The sequence below is a fragment of the Cuculus canorus genome, chromosome 1 (assembly GCF_017976375.1).
Source record: "Cuculus canorus isolate bCucCan1 chromosome 1, bCucCan1.pri, whole genome shotgun sequence".
NCBI lineage: Eukaryota > Metazoa > Chordata > Aves > Cuculiformes > Cuculidae > Cuculus > Cuculus canorus.
This window is the reverse complement of record NC_071401.1, coordinates 129,560,459-129,587,433: the sequence shown is the minus strand read 5'-3', so window position 1 is coordinate 129,587,433 and position 26,975 is coordinate 129,560,459. Positions and strand designations below refer to the sequence as shown.

Genomic DNA, 26,975 nt, shown 5'->3' with positions numbered 1-26,975 from the left:
TTCTAGTCAACAGGTGCTTAAGAATGATAATTCTTTAATAATATGACATCATTGTTTAGAGGCCTAAAATATGCTGACCCAGAGAGAGTGCAATTGATTATTTTGTATATTCAACCAGTCCCATGTCTCGTGTAGGTCCATGGGATCCCCAGCCTGTAAGAAAAGGTGTTTCTGCATTACCCTTTCAATTCATCTTATGTGTGCAGTTTGAACTACCCTGATCTACTGCACTTCATTATGTATTATACAGTACTGAGTGTGCAAATGGATTTTTTTTTTTTTGGGTGAAGTTAAACAAGATGCATCCTAGCTGTGAACACACCTTTAGTTACAAGTCTAGACTAGATCTAGCCAGAGGTAAAAACCTGACATGCATAGGGTATGTTTGTCAGTTCCCTAGCAGAAAATCTCTTAACAGATCTAAGCCTTTTTTGCTGGCTTACATTGTAATGTAAATATAGCCAAAATGTCACGGAGTAGAGTAGTTTTCCTAATGTATTCATCACTGGAAGTGATTTTCCTTTCAGTTTAAACTGTTTGTGGCCAGAAGTTTAGCTGAACACGTATAATGCTTAAAGAGAGCCCACAGAAATGTTTATCTCAGTATTCCTAAGACACTAATGCTGCTTGGAAAACAAAACAGGACATTGTGCCACATGCAGAACGTTGGTGTAAAAGGATATATTCTTTCAAAAATGTTCCTTGATGTATACCGTGTTGTTTTAGGAGTGGTTGATTAAGCCTGAGAAAGGTCTGTCTCTCCTAATCCACATACTTTGTGTCCTGAATGGTCTTGGTCATTCCATTTTTACATGGTTGATGACAGTTTAGTGATCAGTAGAGTTATGAGGATGAATTTTGTTTTACCTCAGTCCTCCTGATTTTCTCTAATTTTAACCATGTCTTGAAGTTTATACTATGTTCCATCACCACTGTAACCAGATCTTTTGCTCTAACAGTAGTTAGAGTGTAGTAAAAAAAGCTGTCTGAAAGTCCTGCCTCCTTGTGCTAGTTCAGCAACTAAGAATAATGTAAGTGTATGAATAAACATATGGAATGTTATTATCAAATGTGATTGCTATGTGATATTTAATATCTGACTCTGATTCATATAAGTACATGTGTGTATTTCAATGTGAAGCTTACATGTCCTTCTACATCAAAGTTTGACCCCCCTTTTTATTTTTTTCTTTCTAAACCAGATTTTGAGTTTCTAAACTTGATATCCTATCAATAACAGAATTTACCAATAGGAAAATAATTTGCTGTTGGTCTGTAATGCTGGAAATATATCAAAGCAGATGTCCTTCCTTTGTTATTGTGTATAAGTGCAGGTTATTCTGATGCAGGGTGGATGAAAAGGGAGTTTAGGCCTCATTTTTTGGTGGCCTGGCAGAATCCTCCAAGTGCTGCAGCTCTACAGTTTCTTTCTGGCTCTTCCCAATCAGGGGAAGGGCTGCAGAGAGGAGATGTAATTGGGCTGCATGTGGATGAAGATCTATGCTGTCTCTTCCCCATCCAGGCAGTTTCACTCTGTGGAAACATTCCCACGTCGTAAGAAACACTCCCATATCTGACATAGGGGTGCTTAAACCAAAGCAAATGGTTGAGATCTCATTCCTCCCCTGGTTCCCCTCCTATTAATGCTATATCCAAACCCTAGCTGCATTCTTAAGCTGCAGGGGTGCCATTGCCACACAAGGTTATTCTGCATGATCCTAGGACGCATGCAGTGGCTGCACACACTTCCATATTGGAAAGAAAGACATGAAGGAAGAACAGCCATAAATTTACTCAAGATTTTTTTCAAAAAATTTTTATCACCTCTGTTATGGTCCTACATTTTCTGTTTTTCCCTTTATCTTTTTTTTTTTGCACTATAAATTATTTTATATAATCTCATCTTCGAAGTAATATTAGCATTGTTGTTGCTCTGATCTTAATACAGTCTATATAAAATTTTTCTCTCTGTCTTTTATACTCATACAAGCCCAGAAGTAGGAATGCTTATAGTGTTAGATTTTGCTCTCTCCTGAGTGTAACAGTTGTGAGTAAAAGGAGTTAAAACTGTCTTTAAACCATAAAGAAATCAGTATAAATCATCACTATAGCTTAAAGAAGATACACTGTAATACTATTCCAGATTATTCATTTGTCCTTCATGAGGACAATTTGGCAAAAAGAAAGGACAAAAGAAAGACAATTTGAGGGAAAAAAAAAAAAAAAAGTAGTTTTATATTGTATCCGTGGAAGCTGACTGGTGATTTGGGAATGAGTATTATGGATTGGAAGGAATTTAGATTAAGGGTTGACTGTGTAGTTGCCTAATCCAGATGAAAGTGGATACAAAGTTGTATGTTGGTGGAGGTGGGGTGGTGTGCATCTCTCATGTACAATCCATGTGTATTGGTAATCAGACTATCTTTGTGATTATGAAAGCCTAAAATATGTATTAGAACATGTAATGCAACTTTTTCTAAAGTTAATTGATGTTTGTATGATTGCTTTGTTCAGAGGCTGATGCGTTTGTGAGCTGTGTAGAAAACGAGCATTTGTAGAGATCATCGTTCGTATTAAAATGGGATTTTCCTTTTGAATAGCAAATGTATATATGCATATATATACATGTACATATATGCATATTAGCTTGCCAAAAGTTGAGTCCTAAAGGCCTGAAGGACTGTTAAAACATTTGATTTAGTGTAAAAGATAGGCTTGAAAGCCTCTCCTCATATTTTCTGATGTAAATTGCACAGGATTTTCTATTGACAGCAATTAATATAGTTTAATCTGCAATAATGCTCAGCTATCTCAAACAAAGATTGGGTGCAATTACATTGGTATGCTTCTTCCCTCACAGCCCCACAAGGAACTTTCTTGGATAGTGCCTGCATGTAGCATTAATTATATAGACATTAAGTGATGATTGTGTTGACATTCTCCTTGAAACACAGAAAATTTATTCTGAACTCTCCCATTTTTTCTTATTTCGAGGCACAGGTCACATGTACACGTCATTTCCAGCATATGTCAATGTCACCTAAATACCACCTTAGGACAGAGCGTAATTCTTAGTATCTTCCAAAAGAAATTGCAGTCAGATTCTTTAACACTTTAGGTTTCATATAACAGCAGGACAGTCTGTGTGAGTAGAAGGAGGCCTTCATGATTCCTAGAATGTGCATAGAATGTTCTCAATAAACTACTCCTGAATAAGCTCTCTTTGCAGGTGCTCTTTTTTGCAGCTCACTACTGCTTTTCTTCCATGAGTGAGTTCAGGAAATCTTGGCTATTTTGCTGTAAAATTAGAAATAAATTGAAGTGCAAAACAGATTGCAACATGCTAAAGGTATCATTCCTTAATTAGCATATGTAACTATTCGATGTTTCACTCCTCACTCAGGCAATACACTACAGCTCCCGAATATGAAAGGCTGAATTAGATTTTCAATTTACTAGTTTAATTTGGAAGTCACTTTCCAACATGAAGTGTGGAAGTGTTTCCATATGTAACTCACCAGCTTTTAGATATCAATAGAAAATGTTTCACTAGCTTACATGAAAAAAACAACAGAACGAAGCAAAAAAATATTAGTGTTATAATAAAATATTTGTTTCTAATTCATTTCAATAGTAGTTGTTCAACAATGTGTCATATAAAATTGTTGAAGTTAATTCCTGAAGCAAAAGCAAATAAACTGAAGCCAACAAAAACAAGTAACTCTAATGTATTTTACTAAAGAAGCAGTTATGCGGAAACTTTTTTTTAATAGAATCTGTTATCCATTAAACCAGATATTCATTTTTGCTTGAGTTTTAAAATGAGTGCTACTAAAAATTTAATTTGAGAATATGATTTCGGTCTCTGTCCTGATTAGGTCTCAATTCAGAAATGAGATTTATGAATTTAAATGTTATTCTGTTTGAAATATGGTAAGAAAAGATGTTTTCCTGAGTTGAGCTTTCTTGTATGTTCAAATTATTTCCACAAATGGCCTGCTCATGTACAAGACCGTGGATGTAGTGTTCCTGGACTTCAGTAAAGCCTTTGACACTATTTCTCACAGTATTCTGCTTGAGAAAGTGGCTGCCATTGGCCTGGTGATGCGCACCTTCTGCTGGTTTAAAAACTGGCTGGATGAGTGGGCCCAAAGAGTATTGGTAAACAGAGTTAAATCCAGCTGGACACTGATGTCAAGTGGTGTCCCCAGGGCTCAGTGCTAGGTTCAGTTCTGTTCAGTATCTTTATCAGTGATCTGGATGAGGGGATTGAGTGTACCTCTAGTAGGTTTGTGGGTGACATTAAGCTGGGAGGAAGTGTCGATGTGCTGGAGGGTAGGGAGGCTTTACAGAGGGATCTGAACAGGCTGGATCGATGGGCTGAGATCGATAGTATGAGATTCAACAAGGCCAAATGCAGTCCTGCACTCGGGACACAACAGCGCCTTGCACCACTACAGGCCTGGGGAAGAGTGGCTGGAAAGCTGCCTGGCAGAGATGGATTTGGTTGACAGCCAACTGAACATGAGCCAGCAGTGTGTCCTGGTCTTCCTGGCCAGGAAGACCAATGGCATCTTGGCTTGTGTCGGAAACAGCGTGGCCAGCAGAACCAGTGAAGTGATTGTGCCCCTGTACTCGGCATTGGTGGGGCCACTCCTCAAATACTGTGTTCAGTTTTGGGTCTCTCACTACAGGAAAGCCATTGAGGTGCTGGAGCATGTCCACAGAAGGACAACGAAGCTGGTGAAGGGTCTGGGGAACAAGCCTTATGAGAGGGAGCTGAGGGAATGGAGGTTGTTTAGCCTGGAGAAAAGGAGGCTGAGGGGAGACCTCCTCTCTTTCCACAACTGCCTGAAATGAGGTTGCAGAGAGGTGAGTGTTGGTCTCTTCTCCCAAGTGATAGGTGAAAGGACGAGAGGGAATGGCCTCAGCTTGTACAAGGGAAGATCAGATTAGACACTAGGAAAAATTTCTCAGGCACTGGAACAGGCTGGCCATGCAGGTGGTTGAGTCACCATCCCCATAGGTATTAAATGATGGGTGGATGAGGTGCTTAGAGATATGATTTAGTAGTGGACAGGTACAGTTGGACTCAATGATTTGAAAGGTCTTTTCCAACCAAGCAGTTCCATGATTCTGTGTGATTTAACAAGTTTTCCTGACTAAAGGTTGTACACTTAGGCTCTTACATAGCAAAAACCTCTTCAATTGTTGAATCAGCTACTTTAGAAGAAAGTCGGGAAGCACCAAGACGCTGGAATTTTCCCTCTGAAAAGATATTTCCTAACCCCCCCCCAACTACTTCAGAGTAATAGATTTTCTGAAGTAACAGTAGATGCGCTGTTACAGAAAATATTTCAGAAACCAACAAGTTAATCTTGAAATAGCTTATTGAGAGCTTATGACAAGAGCAAGTTATTGACAAGGGGATAAATGGAAACGCTGCTTAATAATTAATTCTCTTACACTGATTTTGATACCCTGTAAGCTGTCGTGAAGGCTTTAATTTGTCTTCTGTGTTGTTGAATCTTCCCGGCTTATCTTGTATTCTCATAGTTGGAGTGGCTCTGCAATCACACCGGTAACAGTTTACACCAAAACCTGGTAGTTTCTCCTTTCCTAGGGTTCTTATGTGACCCAAGGAATTTATTTCTGAATCCCATCCTCTGCCTCCCGCTTCTCCCTTTGAAAAAGTTTTGTCTCCCATTGAGAATTACCATTGATATCTCATTTAGGCTCCCTGTTGCTACAGGCCAAAGTATGCTAGCCTGCTACTGAGACAAGATATCTTGTCCTGGCCTTATATATTAATTCCTATTCTTTTCCTGAAGTTGACTGTAATGGTTGCTCAGACATCTGGTAAACTCAGGCCACAGAACTGGGACAACTGAAAACTCACTCAACAAAAAAGATTAAAAATTTATATCTATTTGAAGAATAAATTTGTAATATTACCCAATATGTATAAATGGAATACAGACAGATTCCATAGCTCATCAGAAATGGGCGTTTTGGTAGTAAAACCAGGATTTATTTTTCAACCATTACCACAGGAATTAAAGGTACTAAGGGAAACCAAACACTGATTTCCTTTTTACTTTGCAGTGAGCTAATGCTTTGATATTACAGTTATTTGGCTAATAGAGGAATTTAGCCTTTTGGCTGTTAGGCTAATAAGAATAAATAGGAAACTTAAATTTTATCTTGTTTTTACTATATTTTACTCTCACATGACTGATACATGCATGGAACATTTAATTTTTAGCTTTTGTATTATAGCAAATGGGTCTATTGCTATACAAACTATAGAAGAGACATAAAACCCCCTATTATTTCAGTCAAAAGGTGCATAGTTTTTTTTAATGACTGACATGTCAGTAAAACCGAGATGAAAACATAAATAAATATGCAATTTTTCTTTTGTTGTTCAGCTCTTCCTTAATTTCTTCTACTAGTTTTTCTGTTCACTTTTTGTGTAACTTACATTTCTTAACATCATGGGGGGATTGTACTCTTACCTTTTCATTTAAGTACAGTCATATAAATAAAAATATAAAAAAATCAGAGTATAAACTTGTAAACAAAACAATATTACTTCTTTTTCAACTTGTTCTGTGAAACTCAAGTACTTGCTTGAACTTTCAGTGCTATCTTGAAATACTACATATTTCACTGTTATAATAGATCTTTTAAATAGAAATGCTAAGATTCTGAACTTTCATGTTTAAGTGCATTTCCATGGAACCCCTGCATACAGTTGCTTTTCAGTAGAATGCTTATTGTAGTTTATAATAGAGCAAAAAATTCTCTATGCCCATTGTTGTCAGATTTGCCAAAACCCAATCTGAAAAAAGTGAATATGTGTTACCATCAACGTGAACTGAAATATCTTAGTTTTCTATTACTGTCGCTTTCATTTTTTATAGTAGTATTTAAAAAACTTGATATCAGGTTTCAGTTTCTCTCAGTGAAGTACTTCATTAACTTTTATCTACCCTAAGTTTAGCATTTATAAATATGTTGCCAAATAAGTATTTTAATCTTTCTTTAGAGAGACAGTAATAGCAAAATGCTGTCTGCTGCAAAGGTTAGTTGATAAGCCATTATCTATGGTAGCCTTAATATAAAAAGTTAAAACATTGATAAGTTGTTAAACAATTCAGGCATTGTCCTCTTTTGAGTACTTTTAGCCCATTACAATTCATGTATAGTTAATTTATCCCATTCAGCCTATATTAAAATGTCAGTTTTACACTGAATTCAGAGGTCATGGTTCTGTGTGACCTTCTTGAAAAACAACAATGGAAGTGATTCAGGATAAACAAGTGTGGAAAAAGCTCTTCAGTGGATTTTCATTACTCTTTATGTTCAGTAGATTTTATGACTTTATGAATGTATAGTGCTGTCCTTTTAAAAGAACTTTTATTAAGTCTATGAGACCACAAATTTGATATCGTATTCCTGGCATTATATTGTTTGATGATTCCTTGATGTTTCTGGTGAGTCTTTGGAAGGACTGAGTTATAAAGCACTTTTGGGAAATGTGAAAATTTCCTCAAATATTATAATTCTGTTTGGATGTAAATCACTAGCCACATCAAATTATTCTTATGCCACTTGAAAGCTAAATACAGAACGTGTAAGACATAAAAACAATACACATCTTTGGTGTCTTCTGTAACTTAAAAAGAGGGCATTAAAGTTTGCTTTCAAGCATGTTGTGTTGTGTTGTAGAAGGAAATTGAAGCTCCTAGAATATTTTAAAACTAGGCTACAGCAAGTGATGTGCTGTGCAGGGAAGGGGAGAGGAGGAGAGCATAGGGCAAGAAGCTAAAACCAAGAGCAATTCATCATGTACTGGACTTCAGAGAAATTTGTTTCCAAGTAGCTCTACAGTAAACCATCTGTAGAAATGAGTTTAAAGTCCATGAAGACTAAGACCTACAAATCTGCCTCTGTCCCACAGGGTCAAAGGGCACTTCTCCTGCAGGCAGAGCTGCAGACAGTCCCATAAATGCAGGCCTGTTGCCATGACACAAAGATTGTCATAAAGAGCATGATGGCAAATGAGTGTAACTTTCTTCAAGCCTACACAAGGAAGTAGGGAAGAAAAGTGGATAAGTGTTCTCTCTGAAAGAATATTCATCTCAGACACTTCTTCTCCGTAATTTTTCAAAGCGCTATCTCAGATTATTTTATCTGGGCTGCTAAATGGTGTGACTTGAAGAATTTAACAAATTGGATTTGTGTTCATCTTTTGGCCTGTGGAGAAAGGCACAGAAGTTTGGTTACATGAGTCCAATTTTACTTTCAAGAACAGAGAGCAAATTAGTTACCAATAGAATTAGCAGATAGATATTTGATAATATTTAGATTTATGAGGTTTTGAGTTAAATTTTCATTAATAATTATAGTAAGTGACATTCTGGTGGTCTTATCTAAATGAGCAGCGATACGCTCTGTAGGCAATAATTGAAACGTATCTGATTTTCTTTATATTTTAAGCAGAATGCAATAACCACTTATTTTGTATTATTCTTTTTGATGGTGAGAAGGGATTGTAGAGATTATTCTTGGATTTTTTGAGTGATCACTTAGGAACTCATAAATTAAATGTTATAACAAATGTAGATATGTAGATTCTCTTCCCCTTGCTCAGTACCAGACATATTTAGATTAGATTGAGCAAAACTGAAAACAGTTAGTCAATGGATAAACTAGCTTCGGCCTTCAACGGTGAAAGTATGTGTGAACCAACACATGATACATAATAGAGAAGAATTGTTTATGGGTAGTCATATCAGACTTGTCTCAATATGTTATATAGAAATAGATTAAATAGCCTGTTAGAGGACCAAGCCTTCCAAATACGTCTAATGAAACATGAATGTATTTTAGCAGGTTGTCAGATGACTGAAATTTAATTCCAATGAGACAGTTGCATGTGGAGCAAAGATCAGCCAATGTTTGAGTTAAATGCTCTTTCTGCTACTGGTACATCTAACTGAGTCCAATTCTTCAGGGAAACTACACAGTGAAGGCTCAGCTGCCTAATATGTTGCATTCCTGTGTCACCCAAAGGCTGATGTTCTCCATACCAAGGGTATGCACTGGATTTGCCAGCTGATGTTGCAGGAAGTGGAAAGGATATTCTTCTTTGAGTTTCAAAATAGCCTTTTGTTGTGGGCTCAGACTTGTTACGAACCTTGTTATTCAAGGACCTAGGTATGATCCTAATGGATCAGACCAAAGGTCCCATTAACCCAGTATGCTGTTTTCAAATACGACCAGGAACTGGCCCCCAGGAAAACAAAGAAGCAGTGGGGAGAATAGAAAGTTATCCATCCTCCCGTACTACTTATGACATCAGCAATTTGTGGCTCGATGCTTGAGCCAGAGTTTGTATGTAGGTAGTAATGTTTGATGTTACTAATGGAGCTGCTTTCTGAAATTTGCCCTTTTTGTTCCATTCCTATTTGGGCCTTTTTGAAAACATTCGTAGCAATGACTTTTACAACCCCATTGAACCATTGTTTGATAATTTCACTGTCTGCTTCTTTATCTTGTCATGTATTTAACACTGAACAATGATTGCTATTCTTTCTCAAGACTATAATTTTATATAGACCTATCATATAGAACCTCATAATCTTTCTTTGCAGGTAAGAAAGTGTTTTCTAGTCTCTGTTTTTACTTTTTATAGACAGTTTCTGCTACCTGTTATCATTCTTATTTGCCATTCGGTTCCTTTTCTGCTTCTCTTACCTTCTTTTGACAATATTTGGCATTACATATCAGTTTATTAAAGATCTTGTGACAGGATCACAAGATCTCCTGTTTAAATACTCTCAAAATATCCAGGGTCTATTTCCTTAATAACCTTTGTTTCTGTATCTTTTTTTTTTTTAAGAAATAAAAAGTCAGGCAGGTTATTATGCTTCTGCTGCAACATTCAAACATGTTCCTTTCCTTCTGTGTCAAAAGTGTAGTTTTCTGTGTGACCTACAGCCAGGGTAGAAGGGAAAGCTCTAGTAGTGAACAAGAGTATACCCCTGTGCCATGTTTCCGTAAATTCAAATATTGTCTCGTGAAGAAAGTATAGTGCTCATTTCCTTGTTTATTTATGCTTTGTAGCAGATGTAATTCAAATCAGATTTCTGTGATGAAGCGGAGAGGTGTCAGGTGGATTCAGCGAGAAGGAGATATGCTATTTTGGTTTTGTATCATGTATCAAAAAAAAACCCAACTCAAAATATAATGATGTGAGAAGATTTAGAGAGTAATACATGATCTTGGAGTAAACAGATATTTGAGGTTAGCATAAGAATAGTATCATTTTCTGGAAACTGAGTGGAAGATTGCTTTATATGTCAATTTTATTTTGTAATTTTTTTTTAATTTGAAACAAAATGTCTCAGAAGATGAGAGCCCTTCTATCTCTTTAACTTTCTGATGGTAGCTCTTTAGCTTTCTGAGGGTAACAAATATATGTGTCCTCAGTATTGAGCAGTGCTTCATTTGCAGTGTTTTGGCCTAAAATTCACAGTAGCACTTTTTGATTTCAAGTATCTGTGATTTCTCAATGTGGAGGTTCACCTGATTTATATCAGATCACCCAAAGCAAGTATTGAAATACTAGCTTCCTACTTCATGTTAAAGAGAAAACAATCCCAGCAATCCTCCTTTCCAAAGACAGAGTATACCAGATAACAAAGTTTAAAATTGCTACTATGAATTTTTTTTTGCATCTAAAGGAGTAAAAAGAACACAGCTTTGTTTCTTGGCTTACTATAAAAAGTGTTTAGAACTGAAAGACTGGTACAAACAGTCTTTCACCAGCAACGAAGCTGGTGAAGGGTCTGCAGAACAAGTCTTACGAGGAGCGGCTGAGAGAGCTGGGGTTGTTTAGCCTGGAGAAGAGGAGGCTGAGGGGAGACCTTGTTACTCTCTACAACTACCTAAAAGGAGGCTGTGGAGAGGAGGGAGCTGGCCTCTTCTCCCAAGTGACAGGGGACAGGACAAGAGGAAATGGCCTGAAGCTCCGCCAGGGGAGGTTCAGGTTGGATATCAGAAAAAAATTCTTCACAGAAAGAGTCATTGGGCACTGGAACAGGCTGCCCAGGGAGGTGGTCGAGTCGCCGTCCCTGGAGGTATTTAAGGAAAGGGTGGATGAAGTGCTGAGGGACATGGTTTAGGGAGTGTTAGGAATGGTTGAACTCAATGATCCAATGGGTCCTTTCCAACCTGGTGATTCTGTGAAACATGTCAAATACATTAGACAAAAAAGGACTATTTTCAGAGAAATCAATTTACTTTCACTTCAGGAATTACCAACCAATGATTCCTTCTGTGTTTTAAAAGGTTTTCTTTCTGTAATAGTTTTCAAGTACCATATCTGTTTTAAATTGCTATCGCTGAATCCAAGCAAGTGGGAAAACCTGAGTCAAGAAGAAAACTCAACAAATAGAGGAAATGGTTTTTGATGCTTTTACTGGCAGTTCAGAGTCCTAGCAGGAAAGCAGAAAACGTAAATAAATCTTTTACTTGGTCATCTTAATCACCTGGTTATAATGTGTATAATTCTGAAATAATACTAAGCAGGAATAAGATGTAACGGCAGATTTGCGAGTGTTTAAGCATTAAGATTTCATCCCCATGTCATCTGATGATCTCTAGTAATTGAAAATGTTACTGCCTCAGAATTATACTAGTTGTGGAGATTAGTTAAAGGTGAAGTCTATGGCCTTTGTTATTGTAGCAGGGCTTATGATGCTGGACTTTTGGGGGGTGGAGGGAGGTGGGGTGTTCTGGTTTTGGTGGAAATTCTCTTTCTTACCGATCTTTTTGAATAAATGCACCTTGAGGGGCTTTTTTTCCCTCTCCTTTTGTGTTTCTAAAGAAGCTAGGGTATGTGGCTCTTTGTCCTACTTAACGCTTGTATTTGAGAGCCAAATAGGCTAGGTCAGGAGGGGATAAGTGCAGAGGACTACTGAAGGTTTGAAGAACTGAAAGTTTGCTCAAAATATGATAAATGTGATAAATTTGGGTCGTCTTCTCTAACATTACATAGGAATATGCATTTGAAATGTGACTCATTTTCAAATCAGTTAAAGGGGATAGAAGGTGACTCTACTTTATAAGTATTCTCAAGATTTTCCTTTTCAAAAGCAACAGGCAAAATTTTAATTTGCAGCCTTTTCATAAGAGAACCAGTCCAACACAAATTGTTCTGAACTAACGTTAAGTAGCTTGAAGGAGTTAATTTACAAAACGGTGCAGTAATAATATTTTCCCTATCCTTTTACAGGTTCTTCTTCCTTCTCTTTCATCTACTGAATACGGAATGAAGGCTCTCAAATTTCCACATATGTGGACTAGAATGCTTTCTATCAATTTTTTATATTCCATTTTCATATTTTGAGAGATGAGTCTTTACTTTTTTAACTGCATCTAGATGCAAGAATCAAATGTAAAATTTACCTAAGCAGTTTTTATTATTAGTGTTTCTTAGAACATGAAGAATACATTCATAATGGGATTATGGAATGCATAAAGTAAATTTCCAGTGAATTAAGTAGATGATGTATATGTAACACTGGAGAACAGAATATATTTCAAATAGATTATGTCTCTGGAGGACAGTGTCATTACATTGTTGGTGAAAAACAGTGCTGCTTTTTCCTTGTGGAGAAAACCTGTGCTTTAAAAATAAGTGCTTGGTTTAAAAAAAAAAAAAAAAGTCAAAGAGGAATTTCATACTTTGGATAAATTAGCAAGTTTTGACTGAATTTTCCTTTGAGTTGATTAGGGAAGAAATTGTCCGAGCTTATGCCTCTAGATGAAAGAGCATCGTACTCTAGCACTGATGGCCAGTTCAGCCACCATAGGATAACATCTAGTGACTTAGAATAAGATTCATAACATCCAGCCATTTAGAATGAAGATATGACTGAGCAAGTCAAGGCAAAAACTTGTATTCCAACACCCTGTTGGGTCTAACTCTGATGTACAAGAACACATTTCTTTTCAGCCAGACACAGTCTGGAATCATCTTTTATGAGCAGACACTGAAAGATAAGTTTTAAGAAGCATAGACAGCTTACTCATTTTTGTATTGAAAGAGAAGCAACAGTACCCACGTTTTATATTACAGATTATTGATTTAAACATTCATAAAGTGAGAGGCCTGGTTTCAGTTTCTTCATTAGACAGAAGAGATTGAAAGCCAGAACTTCCACCTACTGGGAGGACTTAAAATCAGTCACGAGAAAACAGAATAGCTAGAAGTTGTGAGGGAGTATTTCTTCCTTTTTGAAAATGTCCAAAATCTGTTTACAGGAAGAGTAAACTATTTAAAGACTTTGCACAGAAGTGAAAAATTTTTTAGTCAAATGGGCAGTAGAGCTAACTCAGAAACATTCAGAAATGAATCATCATACTAGAAATTTAGTGAATGCTGAAGCATGTCACGTCACTCAGCACTAATCAGGGCTGGGAACATATTACAAATAGTAGGAGTGAAATTACATTACATTCAGTTCATAGTGGTCATACCAAAAGTAACACTTGACACTTTCTCTAATTACTCATTTGTGTCATTTCTCACAAATGTTTGTGATCTGATATAATTTAATATACATTAGTGGGTATGGTAAGGGTTTTCCCAGAGGAGACCTTTCTTGATGTTATTGCAATAATTTGCTAGGGTAAGTGTGCATTGAATATATAACTTTACATTCAATACAACAGTGTTGGAAACTTTTTCAACAGTTTCAGACTGACTTTCTTTTCCAGCTGGTACAGATTGTCACCTTTTCCCCATTCTTTCTTCATTTTGCTGCAAATAAGATTGCACATTCTTACAGTAGTTATAGAGTTGCTGTTTTCCTGGCTTCCTCTGCAAACATTTTTTTATTGTTTAGCTTTACCCTGTCCCCAAATCCAGCTCAAATAAAGAAGAAGAAACATTTCCTTGAACTGCAGGAGTAAATGATGACCTGCTTGGGGCAGAAAAGAGGGAGTAAATGTGTGCATGACAGATCAGAGATCATCTGTGCACAAATAAGTTCTCTTGAGTTATTAATTGGGACGCTTACTGTGCATAATCCTTAAAAAAGACTTTGCTTTGCTCCTGATTAGGTGTAGAAATTCATGGTGGGGTACAGTATGTAGGATGAAGCGAGCAAAGTAAAGCAAGTTCAGGAGTTAAAATTCAGAACTTCAAGTCTCAAAGGACGAGAGATTTCCAGAACTGCCTTTTCTACAAGTGTGTGGAATGATGTCTTTTGAGACTTTATCTTCCAACAGAGCAGGGCAAGGTCCAGATACATGCAATTGAATGAAGTCAGAAATTTCATGTAGTTGTCAGATGTGATCTCCCACTCAAGAGCTTCCACAATAGGGAGAAATACACTGGATGTCAAGTCCTTCCGCTTTTTTACCTCAGTGTTACTACATCTTGTTGGAGAGGGCAAGGAAAGGTGAATGGTATTAAGAATGTTTTATAGTTGCTCTTTCCAAATCCCTAATGAAACTTGTGTCTTATGCTGTAAACTTTTCCATCATCTAATACTCCAAAAGGTCACTAAAACGTTTAATCCTTGAGTGAATGTATGGGACCTATCATTCCAACTTTAGGATCTGCAGCTGCTTATCTTGTCCTCCACCGAGCTAAACTGGATGACTTGTTGGTGAGGCAGCTAGGGTTGTTTAACTTCATTTACTCCATTGTTGACTCACAGCTGGAGTAAAGACACCAGTGTTTTTGAAGACTAGTATCAAGACACAACAGAAAAATGGCTAATTTTGTAAAAATTCATATTTGGTGCAGATAAAAGGTAAAGATCATTTTTTCATTGGCAATTCAGCTTCTGTCCTCTGGGGAAGAAAAGAAACTGAAGTCTAGCACTGCATCTCCTGAGAAAGCCAAGAGCAACAGCAAGAGTCTCTGCTTAGAGAGCACACAAGTATTCTGGCTACTTTCTGTGGTCCTTTGCCTTTGTGCTGCCCCAGCATTCAGAACTCTTGATTTAAAAGTTAGAAAAGTACCTCGTGCCTTTTTCGGCAATGGGGGATGTGTGTGAATGTATTCAAGTATCTTTTATATCTGCTTATGAACCAGTTCTCTATTTAATGTAATCTATTTTTCAACCTGCGTTCCTCCACTGCCTCATCTAGCAACAAGTTTCAGGAGTTCACCTTCCTCTTGTAATGAAGATTTTAAAAATTTCTTTTAAACTGGTGCCCTACTCATTTTTATGGTTGGCCCCCAGTTCTAGCATTGCAGGAATTCAGGTAGTTGAACTCTGTATTCTTTGTTATGAGTTGGGATGTCTGTAAGTCATCTTCCTGCCCCAGCCAAATATTAACAAATTGAGGCCTGTCTGTAAGAGGCTCTTCTGACTAATTTGTGATGGAACTATAGGCCAGGATCGGAAAAGCCTGATAGATGAAGTGGGAAGAATCTCAAAATTAATGGAAAAATAAGCTTTAACACTGCATGTTTGTAGTACACTCTACAGTTCATGACGTGCATGTGCTTCAAGATGATGATATATTTGTTTCTCTTTGGATATTTGGATCTCTGAAGATTAGTTCTTATAACTCGTGCTGTTGATTATAAAGCCTTGTTACCAGAATTTGGATATAAGATGTTCTTAAAGCTGCCATACATGGATGCAGCAATTATATATTCACGATAACGTACCATCAGATTGTTCCATCTCATCACCATCCTATATTTATATAATGCCAGTCATGTAACACTTTTTTGAGGTCCTTATTTCATGCCACGTCCATTTTCTGCTTGGTATAATTTTGTAATTTAGCATCTTTCATAATCAGCAGTCCTACCTCCTTTGGGAAAACAAAAAGGTAAATAAAACCCGATCTGTAAATCCATGCAACTACACCAAGAAAGGAAAACATTCCCTTTCTTTTAGAAAGATAAAATTCCAACATATTGCATTTGGGATACGTGACTGTGAAATTAAGTATGTCTCATACTCCATATGCATAAAAAAAGAGTTAGGATGGTGCAATGAACTTAACCATAATATTTCTTGAGCTTTTTGTGTTAAATTCTCTAGCAGAATTATGCCTTTGCAAAAGGGGGAATGGAGTAAGAGTCTGAACAAAGAGACAGAACTCCATGTTAAATGCTCTGCTGCAATATGGAAATTTGAAAATCGAGTATGCAAATCTAATTAATTCCCAGAGATTGAGGCCATGGACAATCAGGCTCCTTCAGTTAAGGCTATTTTCATACTAGATAATTAATTTTAAACATCTGCTGTTTAAGTCAAAATAGACCAGAGATTTAAGTAGTAGTGCAGAAAATGTTGAATTGAGGTTTTTTTAACTGCATCTGTCTAGAATCTAGTTGTGATTTCAGCCAGCTCTCAATTGTAGTGGTTTGATGTTAAGTACAGTTAAGTCAGATATCAATATATGAATGTAATTAGCACACCAGCTGGTTAAAGTAGGAACCTGTGTCCACAGAGAAAAGTGGTTGTTTATTTTTTTTTCCTGCTTTCTCTGTTAAATTTTAAGCATTTTTTTCTTTTTCTGCAAAGAACAAATTGAATTTTCCTTTTCATTTTAGGCTAATTCAAATAGGCATCTAAGCTTTTACCTTGCAATTGAAGTTAATGCACTTGAAAAATAGTTAACTCTGGATTTGCGATTGCAAATAACAACTGAAATAGTTTTATTTTTACTTTTGCATATGTTCAATTTTTTTTTAATTTACTTTAATTCACTTTTCTTAACACAATATGCTATGCAATGCGAAGTTTCCTAATTATGATCATGATTTAAGTTTAAACTAATTTTAATACCAGTTCCTTCCGCTTTGAACTCTTGTTTTTTCCTTGCATTTATGATATGCCAAATGCTGATTAAGACAACTCATTTTGGGGGGAGATGTTGGAAATAATTAAGCCCCATTTTTCTTCATCTTGCTTAGGTTTTTTTTTTGCTTTACTTGTATCTTTTGTCTAGCTCTGGACAGGCATTTGCAATGTGTCAACGTTGGTTTGTCTGTGCTATACCATGGTTTTCTGCCTTGCAAAATATCACTTCTCAGAAAATAAAAGTATGTCTTTGTACGTATTGGTTAAAAGATATCCTAAGATTTCATTTTATTTTCACCAACATTAAAGTCTTTTTGGCCATTTGTATGCAAGTGACACATCTGTCATTAAAACAGAATAATCCTGGAGAGGTGGCAATGGGGAAGATATTTGAAAACTAGAACTTTATGGTCAAATGATAGTCAGGAATGCTGTCTAGGGATTCTTTGTGCTACATACAGAGATAAAGATTTCTATCTTTAGAAATGGAGCTGTCAACTAGAATTCACATTTTTTTTTCATCAGAAGTGGCAGCTTTTATTACAGCTTTCATGCTACAGTATAGTTTTTAATCCAAGCATGATTACATGGCACTAGTGAATGGTGGGTTTACCTTTCATACCCAGGCTTCTTTATTTAACTAGAAAAATAGACTATTTCCTGAGTAGTGAATGTTTTATTCAAATATGGAATGCAGAAACATGTTGCCATTGTCGTAGGTACTTTACAATAGCATATTTGACTTATTTTAAAAAACTGACTGACATTTACTTTCATATATTTTTAATTCTAAAAGGTTTTAACTACTAAAACTGGGCAAAGGAATGCAAAACACTTTGTCAGTGTGTGACTACTCAAACATTTGTCGTTCTTCTTAACAGTTCTTGGTTTTATTACGAATGCTTTATAAAAGGCTTCCAGCAAACATGTATGTATTTGTTTATGTGACCATATATATGGAGAGAGAGTGACCTCTTTAAAATGCTAGTGTTAGCAACGGAACAATAAATTATCTATTTTTTACCTCCTAAAAAACAAATACATCATTTTCTTATGTATGTCTTAAGTCTTTGCTCAGTGAAAGCAGTGCGGTGTGAATCCTGTCCAGGTTTCTAATGACAGTTAGATACTCTTTTGTAACATTTCCATCACATCAGAAATAAGCCTACCATGTCTTTACATCAGTTCTTTGAAATTCAGGACACTTTCCTTTAGTGTTGTGCATGATATCAGGAGTTTAGTTGAGGCAAGGCAATTAGAAATGTGTGTCAGTGATAACAAAACCATTGTTTATCACTACCAGTGCTAATTAGTTTTAGTGTTTGAGAAAAACTTTCATTCCAGGCTGAATTGCAATTTTCCAAAAACAACAGTGCACAATTAGCAATAAGTGTCCAGCAAAGTAAGCTAAGACTTTGTCAAAATGGCATCTCTTCTGGTGGCCTGTGCAAAGAACAGCATGAGGGCAAATGGCTGCCTGAGATTCAAACTATTTCAAAATCATCAAGGGAAGAGCACACCTCTTCAGGAAAAGACTCGGTCCTTTGCTTTCAACAGGAGATAAAATACAGCCTTCTCCTGATTCTAGTCACATTTTCGAATGATATCATCTCTTGTGACATAGGTAAAGTCAGGAAATATGGTCCACAGGAGGGTACTGTTGTGCAGATCTTCAAAACTGCTTGGGAAACCCTTCTCTGAGAGTAGGTTGCTGTGGGTAGGGCAGATTATGAGGTAATATTGAATTATCTTGTAAAATGTGGAAAATTATTGAGAAAAAATACAAGATGAAAATTGTTAGGGACAAGTTCACGCTTAGGCTCAAATGCATGAATGATGAAGTGCACAAGTAAAGGGTAGGGAACAGCAGCAGCTTAATAGAAAAAGGTGCAGATGTTATTTCAGAACATGAGCAGAGCGTTAATAAGCAGTGTCATGCTATTGCAAGAAAGCAAATACCACCTTGGGGTGTATAAACAGGAACGTAACTTTCAAGGCACAGAACAATCCTGCAAGGCCTCAGTGGGAGTACTCTGTCCAGTTTTGGGCAATGCGTTTCAAGAAAAAAATGAGCAAAGACTTCAGTGGAGAACAATGAAAATGATCAGCAAGCTAGACAACATGGGCTGTGATAATCCTGTTTGTCTACGTAGAGAAGGAAAGCTTGACAATGTCTATGAGGTTTTTAGAATATACAGAAAACTTGTATAAGCAGAAAGGAAGCACTATGCATTCTATTTTCTTGACACACCAGATTTAAAATGTAGAGTATACTATAGTAAGATGGATATAGTAGAAATCTCTTTAATAACTTTCCCATCATAGGAGATGCTCTATACCAGATAGTACTAAAGATCATTGAAAGGAGGCTGACAGAGGCTTTATATGAGAAAAGCCAGTGGTGTTAATTGGCATTGTGGCTGGCTTTTGCATAGGTTTTTTGAAATGTAAAGCACATTTTTCCTCTGCTCTTTCTCAAAATATTCACCATAAGATGACTGAAAATTTCTGTTTAGAAATTCTAAATGTCTAAGTTTCTAAATTCTAAATTTCTATTTAGAAAATTCAGTCATCTAACATGAATATTTTGAAATTTAATTCTATACATTTATGCATATTATGCAATTTTATCAAAAAAGTAAGTCTGCCAACCATGACATTTGAGCTGCCCTTGCCAGCTGTTTTTAAGACCTCCCTGTTTTTACTGCTCTGAGCACAAAAGAGAATAAAGAGGAACCTTAAGATTTAAGACAGTCCATTTTCCTTGTATGATTACTAAATCTTGTCCTTCTCTGGGGGAACAGAGCCAATGGTAACTGTAGATGCTCACAGCTTTATTGAAGATGTGACATTTAGAGAGGAAGTAGTTCGCAAATATCCGGCACTGTAGTAGATTGTGTTTTATTTCAGCAACTAAGAGCACTGTGGTAAAATACCCACCCACCCACAAGCGCACATCGGTATTACACAGCAGAGGAAGACACAACACCCAGCAATATCTGGGTTTCAGGGTGGGGCCACTCTTAAGCTAATTTCAGTGCTCATTTTTAAAATGCTACCAAATAAAATGTTGGAGATCATCATGATGATGGAGAAGAGGGTATCAGGATTGGAATGGTCCAGTTCTGAAGACATGTGGAACTTTATCTGGTAGAAATAGTTGGAATTAATCAGTCTGAACTGGGGAGTGGGGCTTGCGTGTTTTAAAGGAAAAAATATAGCCATGTATTTTCTCTCCTCTCCCATTCTGGGCTCTTATACATCTCTGAACTGGCTCTTTTTTTTTTTTTTTTCATATTTAGCTGTCACCTAACTTTTTACTTTGGATTTTTTTGATTGCATTGACACTTTTTCATTGCATCCTAAGACACCTGGTAAATTCCTGAGTGGTGCTCTCTGTCAAAGACATTGCAAGTGCTAGTATTGGCTTCCAAGAAACCTGTAGCATTACACTCCAGGGAGCTGGTCTAAAAAGGGCAAACACATGTCAAATGGAGGATATAAATAGAATACAAATGGTGTGTGTGATATATTTTCTAGACTCTCTTTTATTCATTTTCATTGCGTGTGCTGCACTCTCTGCAACAGCAGCAATGCCTATACTGGTTTCAAGCTATTGCCGGTTGCTCTGTTCTACCACAGTGTTTTCTTCTGTTGTAAAGTGCTTCTTTATTAGAGGCAATCCCATTGCCTTATCTTCTGAGTGGCATATTAGTTTATCCCAATGGTAGCCAGTCTTCACGGGACTACAAGCACGTATTCTTTGCATAGCTGAGGACCGTGAGATGCAGTCCAAGTACCTCAGAAGCACTGAAGAACATTTCATGGATGAGGAATCACACTTGCCATCCCGGGATTTCACAGCTTCACAGTAGGCCTAGGTGAGCTGGGTGTCCACCCAGGAGGTCAGTCTTAGCTTACAATGTCAGCTTACCTCTGAACACACAAGGGTTGTGGGTTACCCAGGAGCACAGCTCCGTTACAGGAGGCATGGTTCAACTTCTCAATACCCTGCATGTGGCTCAAGGGTCAGAGCCTGCCTGCCACTGTAGTGCATCAAGTCGCTGTGCTGTGGGTTGAGACAAGGACTAAACAGACTAAGTCAAAGGAAAACATAGCCATTCTATACTGAGAAATATTTACTGCCCATTTGGACAACGGGTAATTAGGAAGAGATCTGCTCAATTTGATGCTTGTATAGACACAGCGATTGAGATTTTGGAGGTTCCATAGCAATTAAAACCACACAAAATGAATCCATTTTTAAGTAACAGTGAGGCAGCTGAAAAAGCTTTGTTAGAAGCTAACAGCAACTTGTTTTTTCACTAATAGGTGTGTACAGATATAAATTTCTAGCTAACTCAATGTAATAAATCATAAATGCTAACTTCTTGTCTATCTGTGTAATAGCTGAACAAAAATCAACCACTTTTCTACCATGATGAATCTGTTTTTACAGTCCTGTTTCTTCCTGAAATGTGCACCAAAATATCCACAAAGAAAATAGTAATGCTACAAGATTTCCTGCCTCTTGTGGCTAAGCAAGGGCAAACTTGAACAGTTCAAGGTCAGAAAAATAAATATCTTGCAGCACATAAGAACACTGTTTCCATGCATATATGTGTCTATTATTTTTCCTTTGTTTTAGGGAGTAATTTTTTCCTCTTTAGAGCCTAAATGTGTAGTCTATCTAGTCTCATTTTCTTGCAGACAAGAATGCTGTTTTAAGCTCTTTTAATCTTCCTTTTTCCCCGCCCACTTCAGTAGATAGGTGTCAGATGTTTTTTCACTGGTGCCCACTCTCCCTACTGTGCTGCAAGCTAAGAACATGTGTCCTGGAAGAGAAAGCATCAATTCACTAGTTTTTAATGTAGAAGTCCATTTATGTAGTAAGATGATTTTCATGCCACATGTTAATAATGTTTGGGGTTAAAAAAAAAGGAACAGGATTAAAAGAAAAGCTAAGACTTTTTTAAAAGAAACTGATGTTTTTAGTTGACTGATATTCTTTGTTATTGATGCTCTGTGGGTCATTGTCGGTTCTTTTCAGCTTAAAGGGTGGAATTAGCCTTGTCAGCTTCATATTTCTTTGTTGTCTTTTACTTTTTAAAAATCATGTTTTAGCAAGGAGGTAGTGTTTCAGCTGCCAGGACATGAAGTCGAATTTCAAAATAAAATCTCTCAATATAGAATTTTGGGGTCTTTTGGGGATTTGCCATCAGAACACTTCTGTCTGTACTTCAGCTTATGATCGTTTTCTGTTTTGAAGAACCAGATCTAGTTTCTTCCAAGTGTTCTGTATGTAATAGCTTGCTTCACTTAATCAGTAGCTAACTTATTCTTCTAACTTATTCTAACTTATTCTTCTGTTTATTTTGTAACAATTAAGTCTGTTTTTACAGAACTGTGATTATTTGCCTTTCTGTGTAGACTCAATAGCCTTAGTTTGGCTTCCTTTGAGGAGATAGTTGAAAAATCTCCTTTGTCTTCTGAACACATGGCTAACTTGCTTAAAATCTGCCTTTCTGAGAGACATTCAATCATTCTTCAGAGCTCTAGATAATGATTACTCCAAATAACTGTTTCCAGTCATATAGAAATTGTCTAGAATGAAAGGCAAACTGTCTTTTCTCACACAAGAAAAAAAGAGTAAGCAGTCATCTCATACTTTTACACAAAAAGACCGCATTCTCTTCCCTGCTCTGTGTCACTGCATACCCATACATATGTGACTGGTGAATCCTTTCATCAGCCTTCAACTCTGATGCCACATGTAGTCATGGAAAGATGAAGAACTGGAACTGCAGCGGCAATGGATGCTGTTGCCAAGTCTTCAGCTCAACCAAATAACAGCTTTCTGCAATGTAGTGCCATGCACTAGGTTTAAAGCTGAAACAAACTGACTTGCATGTAGCTTACAATACAAAAAAAGATGTCTTTGATGCCTTGGAACCTGTTCTCTAATTTAGTATTGCCAGCACGAAGTATGACCACATGTCTGGTCAGTTCTGCATGTTTGTGTGCAATGTCTCATGACATGTCTGTTTTTCTCATAAATTTCTGCTTGCTTTGGTTCACCTGTGGCATTACCTCAAGCTTGCTTGTTTGGAAAAAAAATAATTATCTGCTTATTGAGTTCTAAAATGAAACATTATAGTAATATATTTAAACTCATGTTACTCTTCTTAAATATCATGGCTATTCATAAGTCATAGACTATTCTGGGCAAGCTCGTCAAATTATTACTATTTGTTTCCTGTTTAGTTTCATAACCTCTAATAAACAGAGGAAAGACATATTTAATGCAGTCTGAATTGTGTTCTGAATCTCAAGATGAGATAACAATCACAAATGAAATACATTTTGTTTTAAACTGTACTTAAAGATATGGTAGATTTTTAGGAGTATTCTGTGGCCATTGTGAAGACAGTGGTGTTACAGACATAAGATCTGCTAGGATTTCAATGTCTGAAATTATTACTACGTATTGTTTTGTTTATAAAAGATAACTTTGTTTCCTAAAGGAAAGCCCTATTCTTTTTATTCCAATTAAATCACATTTCACAACAAAAAATTAATAAACTTGTATGTCAGCAAGCAACGGACTTGATTTCTTATAAAAGTCTGTCCTCAAACCCAACATTAATAAACAAGCCAAACTCTAGTCAAACTGTTAATATTAATAATTTATAAAAGTAAGGAATAGTTGTTTTTAGCTCCAAAAGCGAGGGAATAAAAAGTTAAATTTGAAATCTTACCTTCAGTCAATTGCAAAATGCTTAGTACACACATCGTTGTATGTTGTACTGGGAGATGTATTGTCCTTATGCATAACTGCATTATTGTATGTTCTCTTTACTAACAGGAACAAATGTTTAGAAATATTGCCTTTTCTCAATAGGAACCTGAACCCAAATTCTTATGATTGAAAAAAAGAACAATGGACATTATCAGCAATTTGTGTTTTCCCCCAAATTCCAGCTCTCAAGATGGAATGTCAGTCTTGATGACCGTATATTGAATCTGATGGCCCCAGCCTATCAACTTGTACAAGCACAGCAACATCTTGGTTTAGGCTTTCATATAGTCAACTGATGCCTTTGGCCAAGGTTACCTTTGACTAGAAACTTTTGCTGTATCTAGTTTAGAGATTAATGAACAGCAAGGAAGGGAAGAAGGAAAACATTTTCAGTCTCAGGATTGTAAAATTAAAAAAAAAAATGAAAAAGGCAAAGCTTTCAACTTTTCAGTTTTTAGAGATTTTTTTATACTGCACTAGCCAAATTGGTCTCTTGGCAGGAAAAGGCAGGAAAAAAGAATCATCTGCCACTGTTGATTTTGGAATAAATCCTATGTATCAGAGGTTTGGGAATAGATGTCCTTAAAGTCACTTTTACTTTAAAATGTAGCCTCACCAAGCTTCAGAAATCTTCATGGTTAGAAATAAAGGAACCAAGATCATCCAGATAAATCATACTTGTTAAAAATGAAGCAGGTCACGTATTTTGTGATGTCTGCAATGCCAAACAGTCCGTATTCATGTGCCTTCAAAGTGCAGTGAATCTTTGTAGTAGAAATAGCATCCTGCCAAGCATCTTGTAAAGAAACCTCTGCTTAACTTTCCAAGAAAGTGTAATATAAGTCCATTAAATTGCATGTGCTGCCATACACTTTAGAGAGGCACCTGTATCTTCAGTTTTGGTACTGCCCTGATGGAGTAGTTCAGAGCTAATCAAAGGGTGGTAAAACTGACACTTTGTAAAACTTAACTGGACATGCCCAGAAGCCAATTTAGCGTGCGCTGTTAGGTATGAGTTTATCTGGAGGGAAGAGTTACACAGGGGTTCTTTGGTTTGGAGTTGGTTTTTTTTGGTAAAGAAGGAAAATAGGACAGCAAAGCCTGCAGTAAATCATGGTAATTTTCCTTACATGAGTAGAAGAACTCCTTTCCGCAGAGCTCTGCTTTTAACTAGCCACTAGAGTTTGCTGTAGCAGTGGCACAAACCTCGCAAATTTGTTATGAATAGGGAGTGCTGCGTACCATCACTGCTTTTGAATGAGAAACAGAGTTTAGGGTAGAATGTGGATCAGTTAAATGGCATCACTTCATGCCAAGTTTCAGTCCAGTGTGAATGTTTATGGCCTCTGAAAATTATGTTATAACAGAAAGGCTGCCAGATTCTCAAGTTCAGCAGTGTTATTGGGCTTCTAGTATAATACAAATGTTTTCTTCCTTCATATGGTTTATGAGCCTGTCTCTGTATATTTTATATTTCTGGAGTCTTGGGTAGTGAAGCAGGGTCTTAAGCATGCCAAACCTCTCACTGACAGCTATCTCACTGGTACTAGAAGAAGGAAAATTTGTTCGTTAGAGTGCCCAGCTGACCAAAGTAAATAGCTTGCCATTGGCATTGACAAAGAAAAGTGCAGTAAAAATATCATAAGTCCAAATATGCAAACTACAGACTTTGAAGCCAAACCTGGGACATGTAAATGGTGCAACAGTTTGGAACAGTATTTTTTCCAAACAGATAAAAGAATTTATGTAGGGTAGAGTAAAGCTGTTAATTTAATTTTCATGTTCTGTAAAAATAAGCAGATCTTGGAAAGCTAAGTTTTTGGGGTTTTTTTTAAGTGAAGTAATTCACAAAATGAAGTGATTATTACTGAAAAAAATGTGTGCCAGGATTCCTTAAATAGTGCTATTAGTAACACAGGGATGATTATCCTGCTGATACAACCAACACATATGTTGAAGACATTAGCTAAGTTTGGAAATTGTAGTACTATAACTTAATGTGTGTGCCAGGATACTAGAAGCAGTATGCTGTTTGTGTTCTTATAGCTTATAAACTGTGAAATGCGATTTTGCTCTAACAGTTGCAGTCCTCAGGAAGAACTAATTTTTAAAAAAACATGATATGTATCCAAGATATTTTTCATTTTAATGCAGAGTAATTTCACACTCTTGAATATATTGATCATTGAATATATTGATATATATATTGATCATTTCACACATCTTGAATATATTGGTCAATGAATATATTGTTTTTTTGTTTAACTGGTCATTTTTAGGTTTTATTCTTGAAGAAAGCACTTTTAAATGTTATACAGCCTTTCTCTCCTATCTTCATGGCGGTCTAAGCTTAGCCTGACCTGCCACCATTTCTGAACATACATTTTTATTCTCTGAGTTCTTGCTGCTGGAGCTCTTGAAGACTGAGCTTGCTAATTTAGTGTCTGTTCACGAATCCCTTTGATCCAAACCTGACCCAGATGGTAGTATTTTTTTCCCACAAAAAAACCCCAAACCTAAATTTGTTGAGGAATAAGAGCTGTGTCAGATTTATAATGACATATGATTGTGTCATCAGGGTCTTTGGCAGTTTGTAAAAAGGTATCTACCATCCATAGATCTTCTGAACACAGAGCAGTTTGTAAAACCATGTGTCATGCTTTTACATGTCATGATACAAATAGTATGACACCACTTGCTTTGAGTATCAGGTATGGACAGAGTAGAATATAGTTGGCACTTTAAACAAGGAAGAAATATTGCTTCCATTCTTCACAAAGTGCGTGTAACAGAACAGAAAGTATCTGTTATATTTTCATGTCAAATACTGTGATGGAAGGAATAATTTTGGAAACTTATTTTACATTTAAAAGTTTTAAGGAGATGTAAAGTTACCATAAAAAAATTACAGTTTTGTTCCAACTCTAATTATGTGTCTCTTTAAGGTTATGGTATATTTAAGTGACATCATAACAGCATCTCTAATTTGTTTTCTGTCCTTGAATGTTACTTAGAAAGAAGTTGATTGTAACATGCTACTGACAAAGTAGCTTATTTTCAGGCTTTTAGTTGTGAACTTTTCACAGATGTTCTTGGTTATGTACTTCGGTGAGTGGAAGGCAGCAATTTGTAGCACGCCTGAGTAGAATGGAGAAATATGGCTGTGTAACGTGATCCACTATGCTTGACCAGATTGACAGTCCATTTCTGTTGTTCTGCAAGGACTGCTCCAGTGAAGAATGAGTGGTTTCTGGTGTGTTTCGAGCTTCTGATTTCCCTGCATCTTGTCCATGTTTTCATTGTTCGTGCAGAGACTGATGTGG

At 36.6% G+C, this 26,975-nt stretch overlaps 1 protein-coding gene across 6 annotated transcripts in view; it reads left to right on the top strand.

Moving 5' to 3' along the window:
• Window positions 1-26,975, top strand: part of LOC104066628 (potassium voltage-gated channel subfamily KQT member 1) — a 488,485-nt gene that overhangs the window by 146,491 nt on the left and 315,019 nt on the right. The window contains exon 13 of one of the 6 annotated variants that reach the window (XM_054079199.1): window positions 12,308-16,933. The exons of the other annotated variants lie outside the window; for them this stretch is intronic. Within the exon in view, the coding sequence (XP_053935174.1) occupies window positions 12,308-12,347 (40 nt within the window). The 3' untranslated portion in view covers window positions 12,348-16,933. Of the gene's footprint in view, window positions 1-12,307; window positions 16,934-26,975 lie in introns of those variants that run through there. 6 annotated transcript variants of the gene reach the window in all.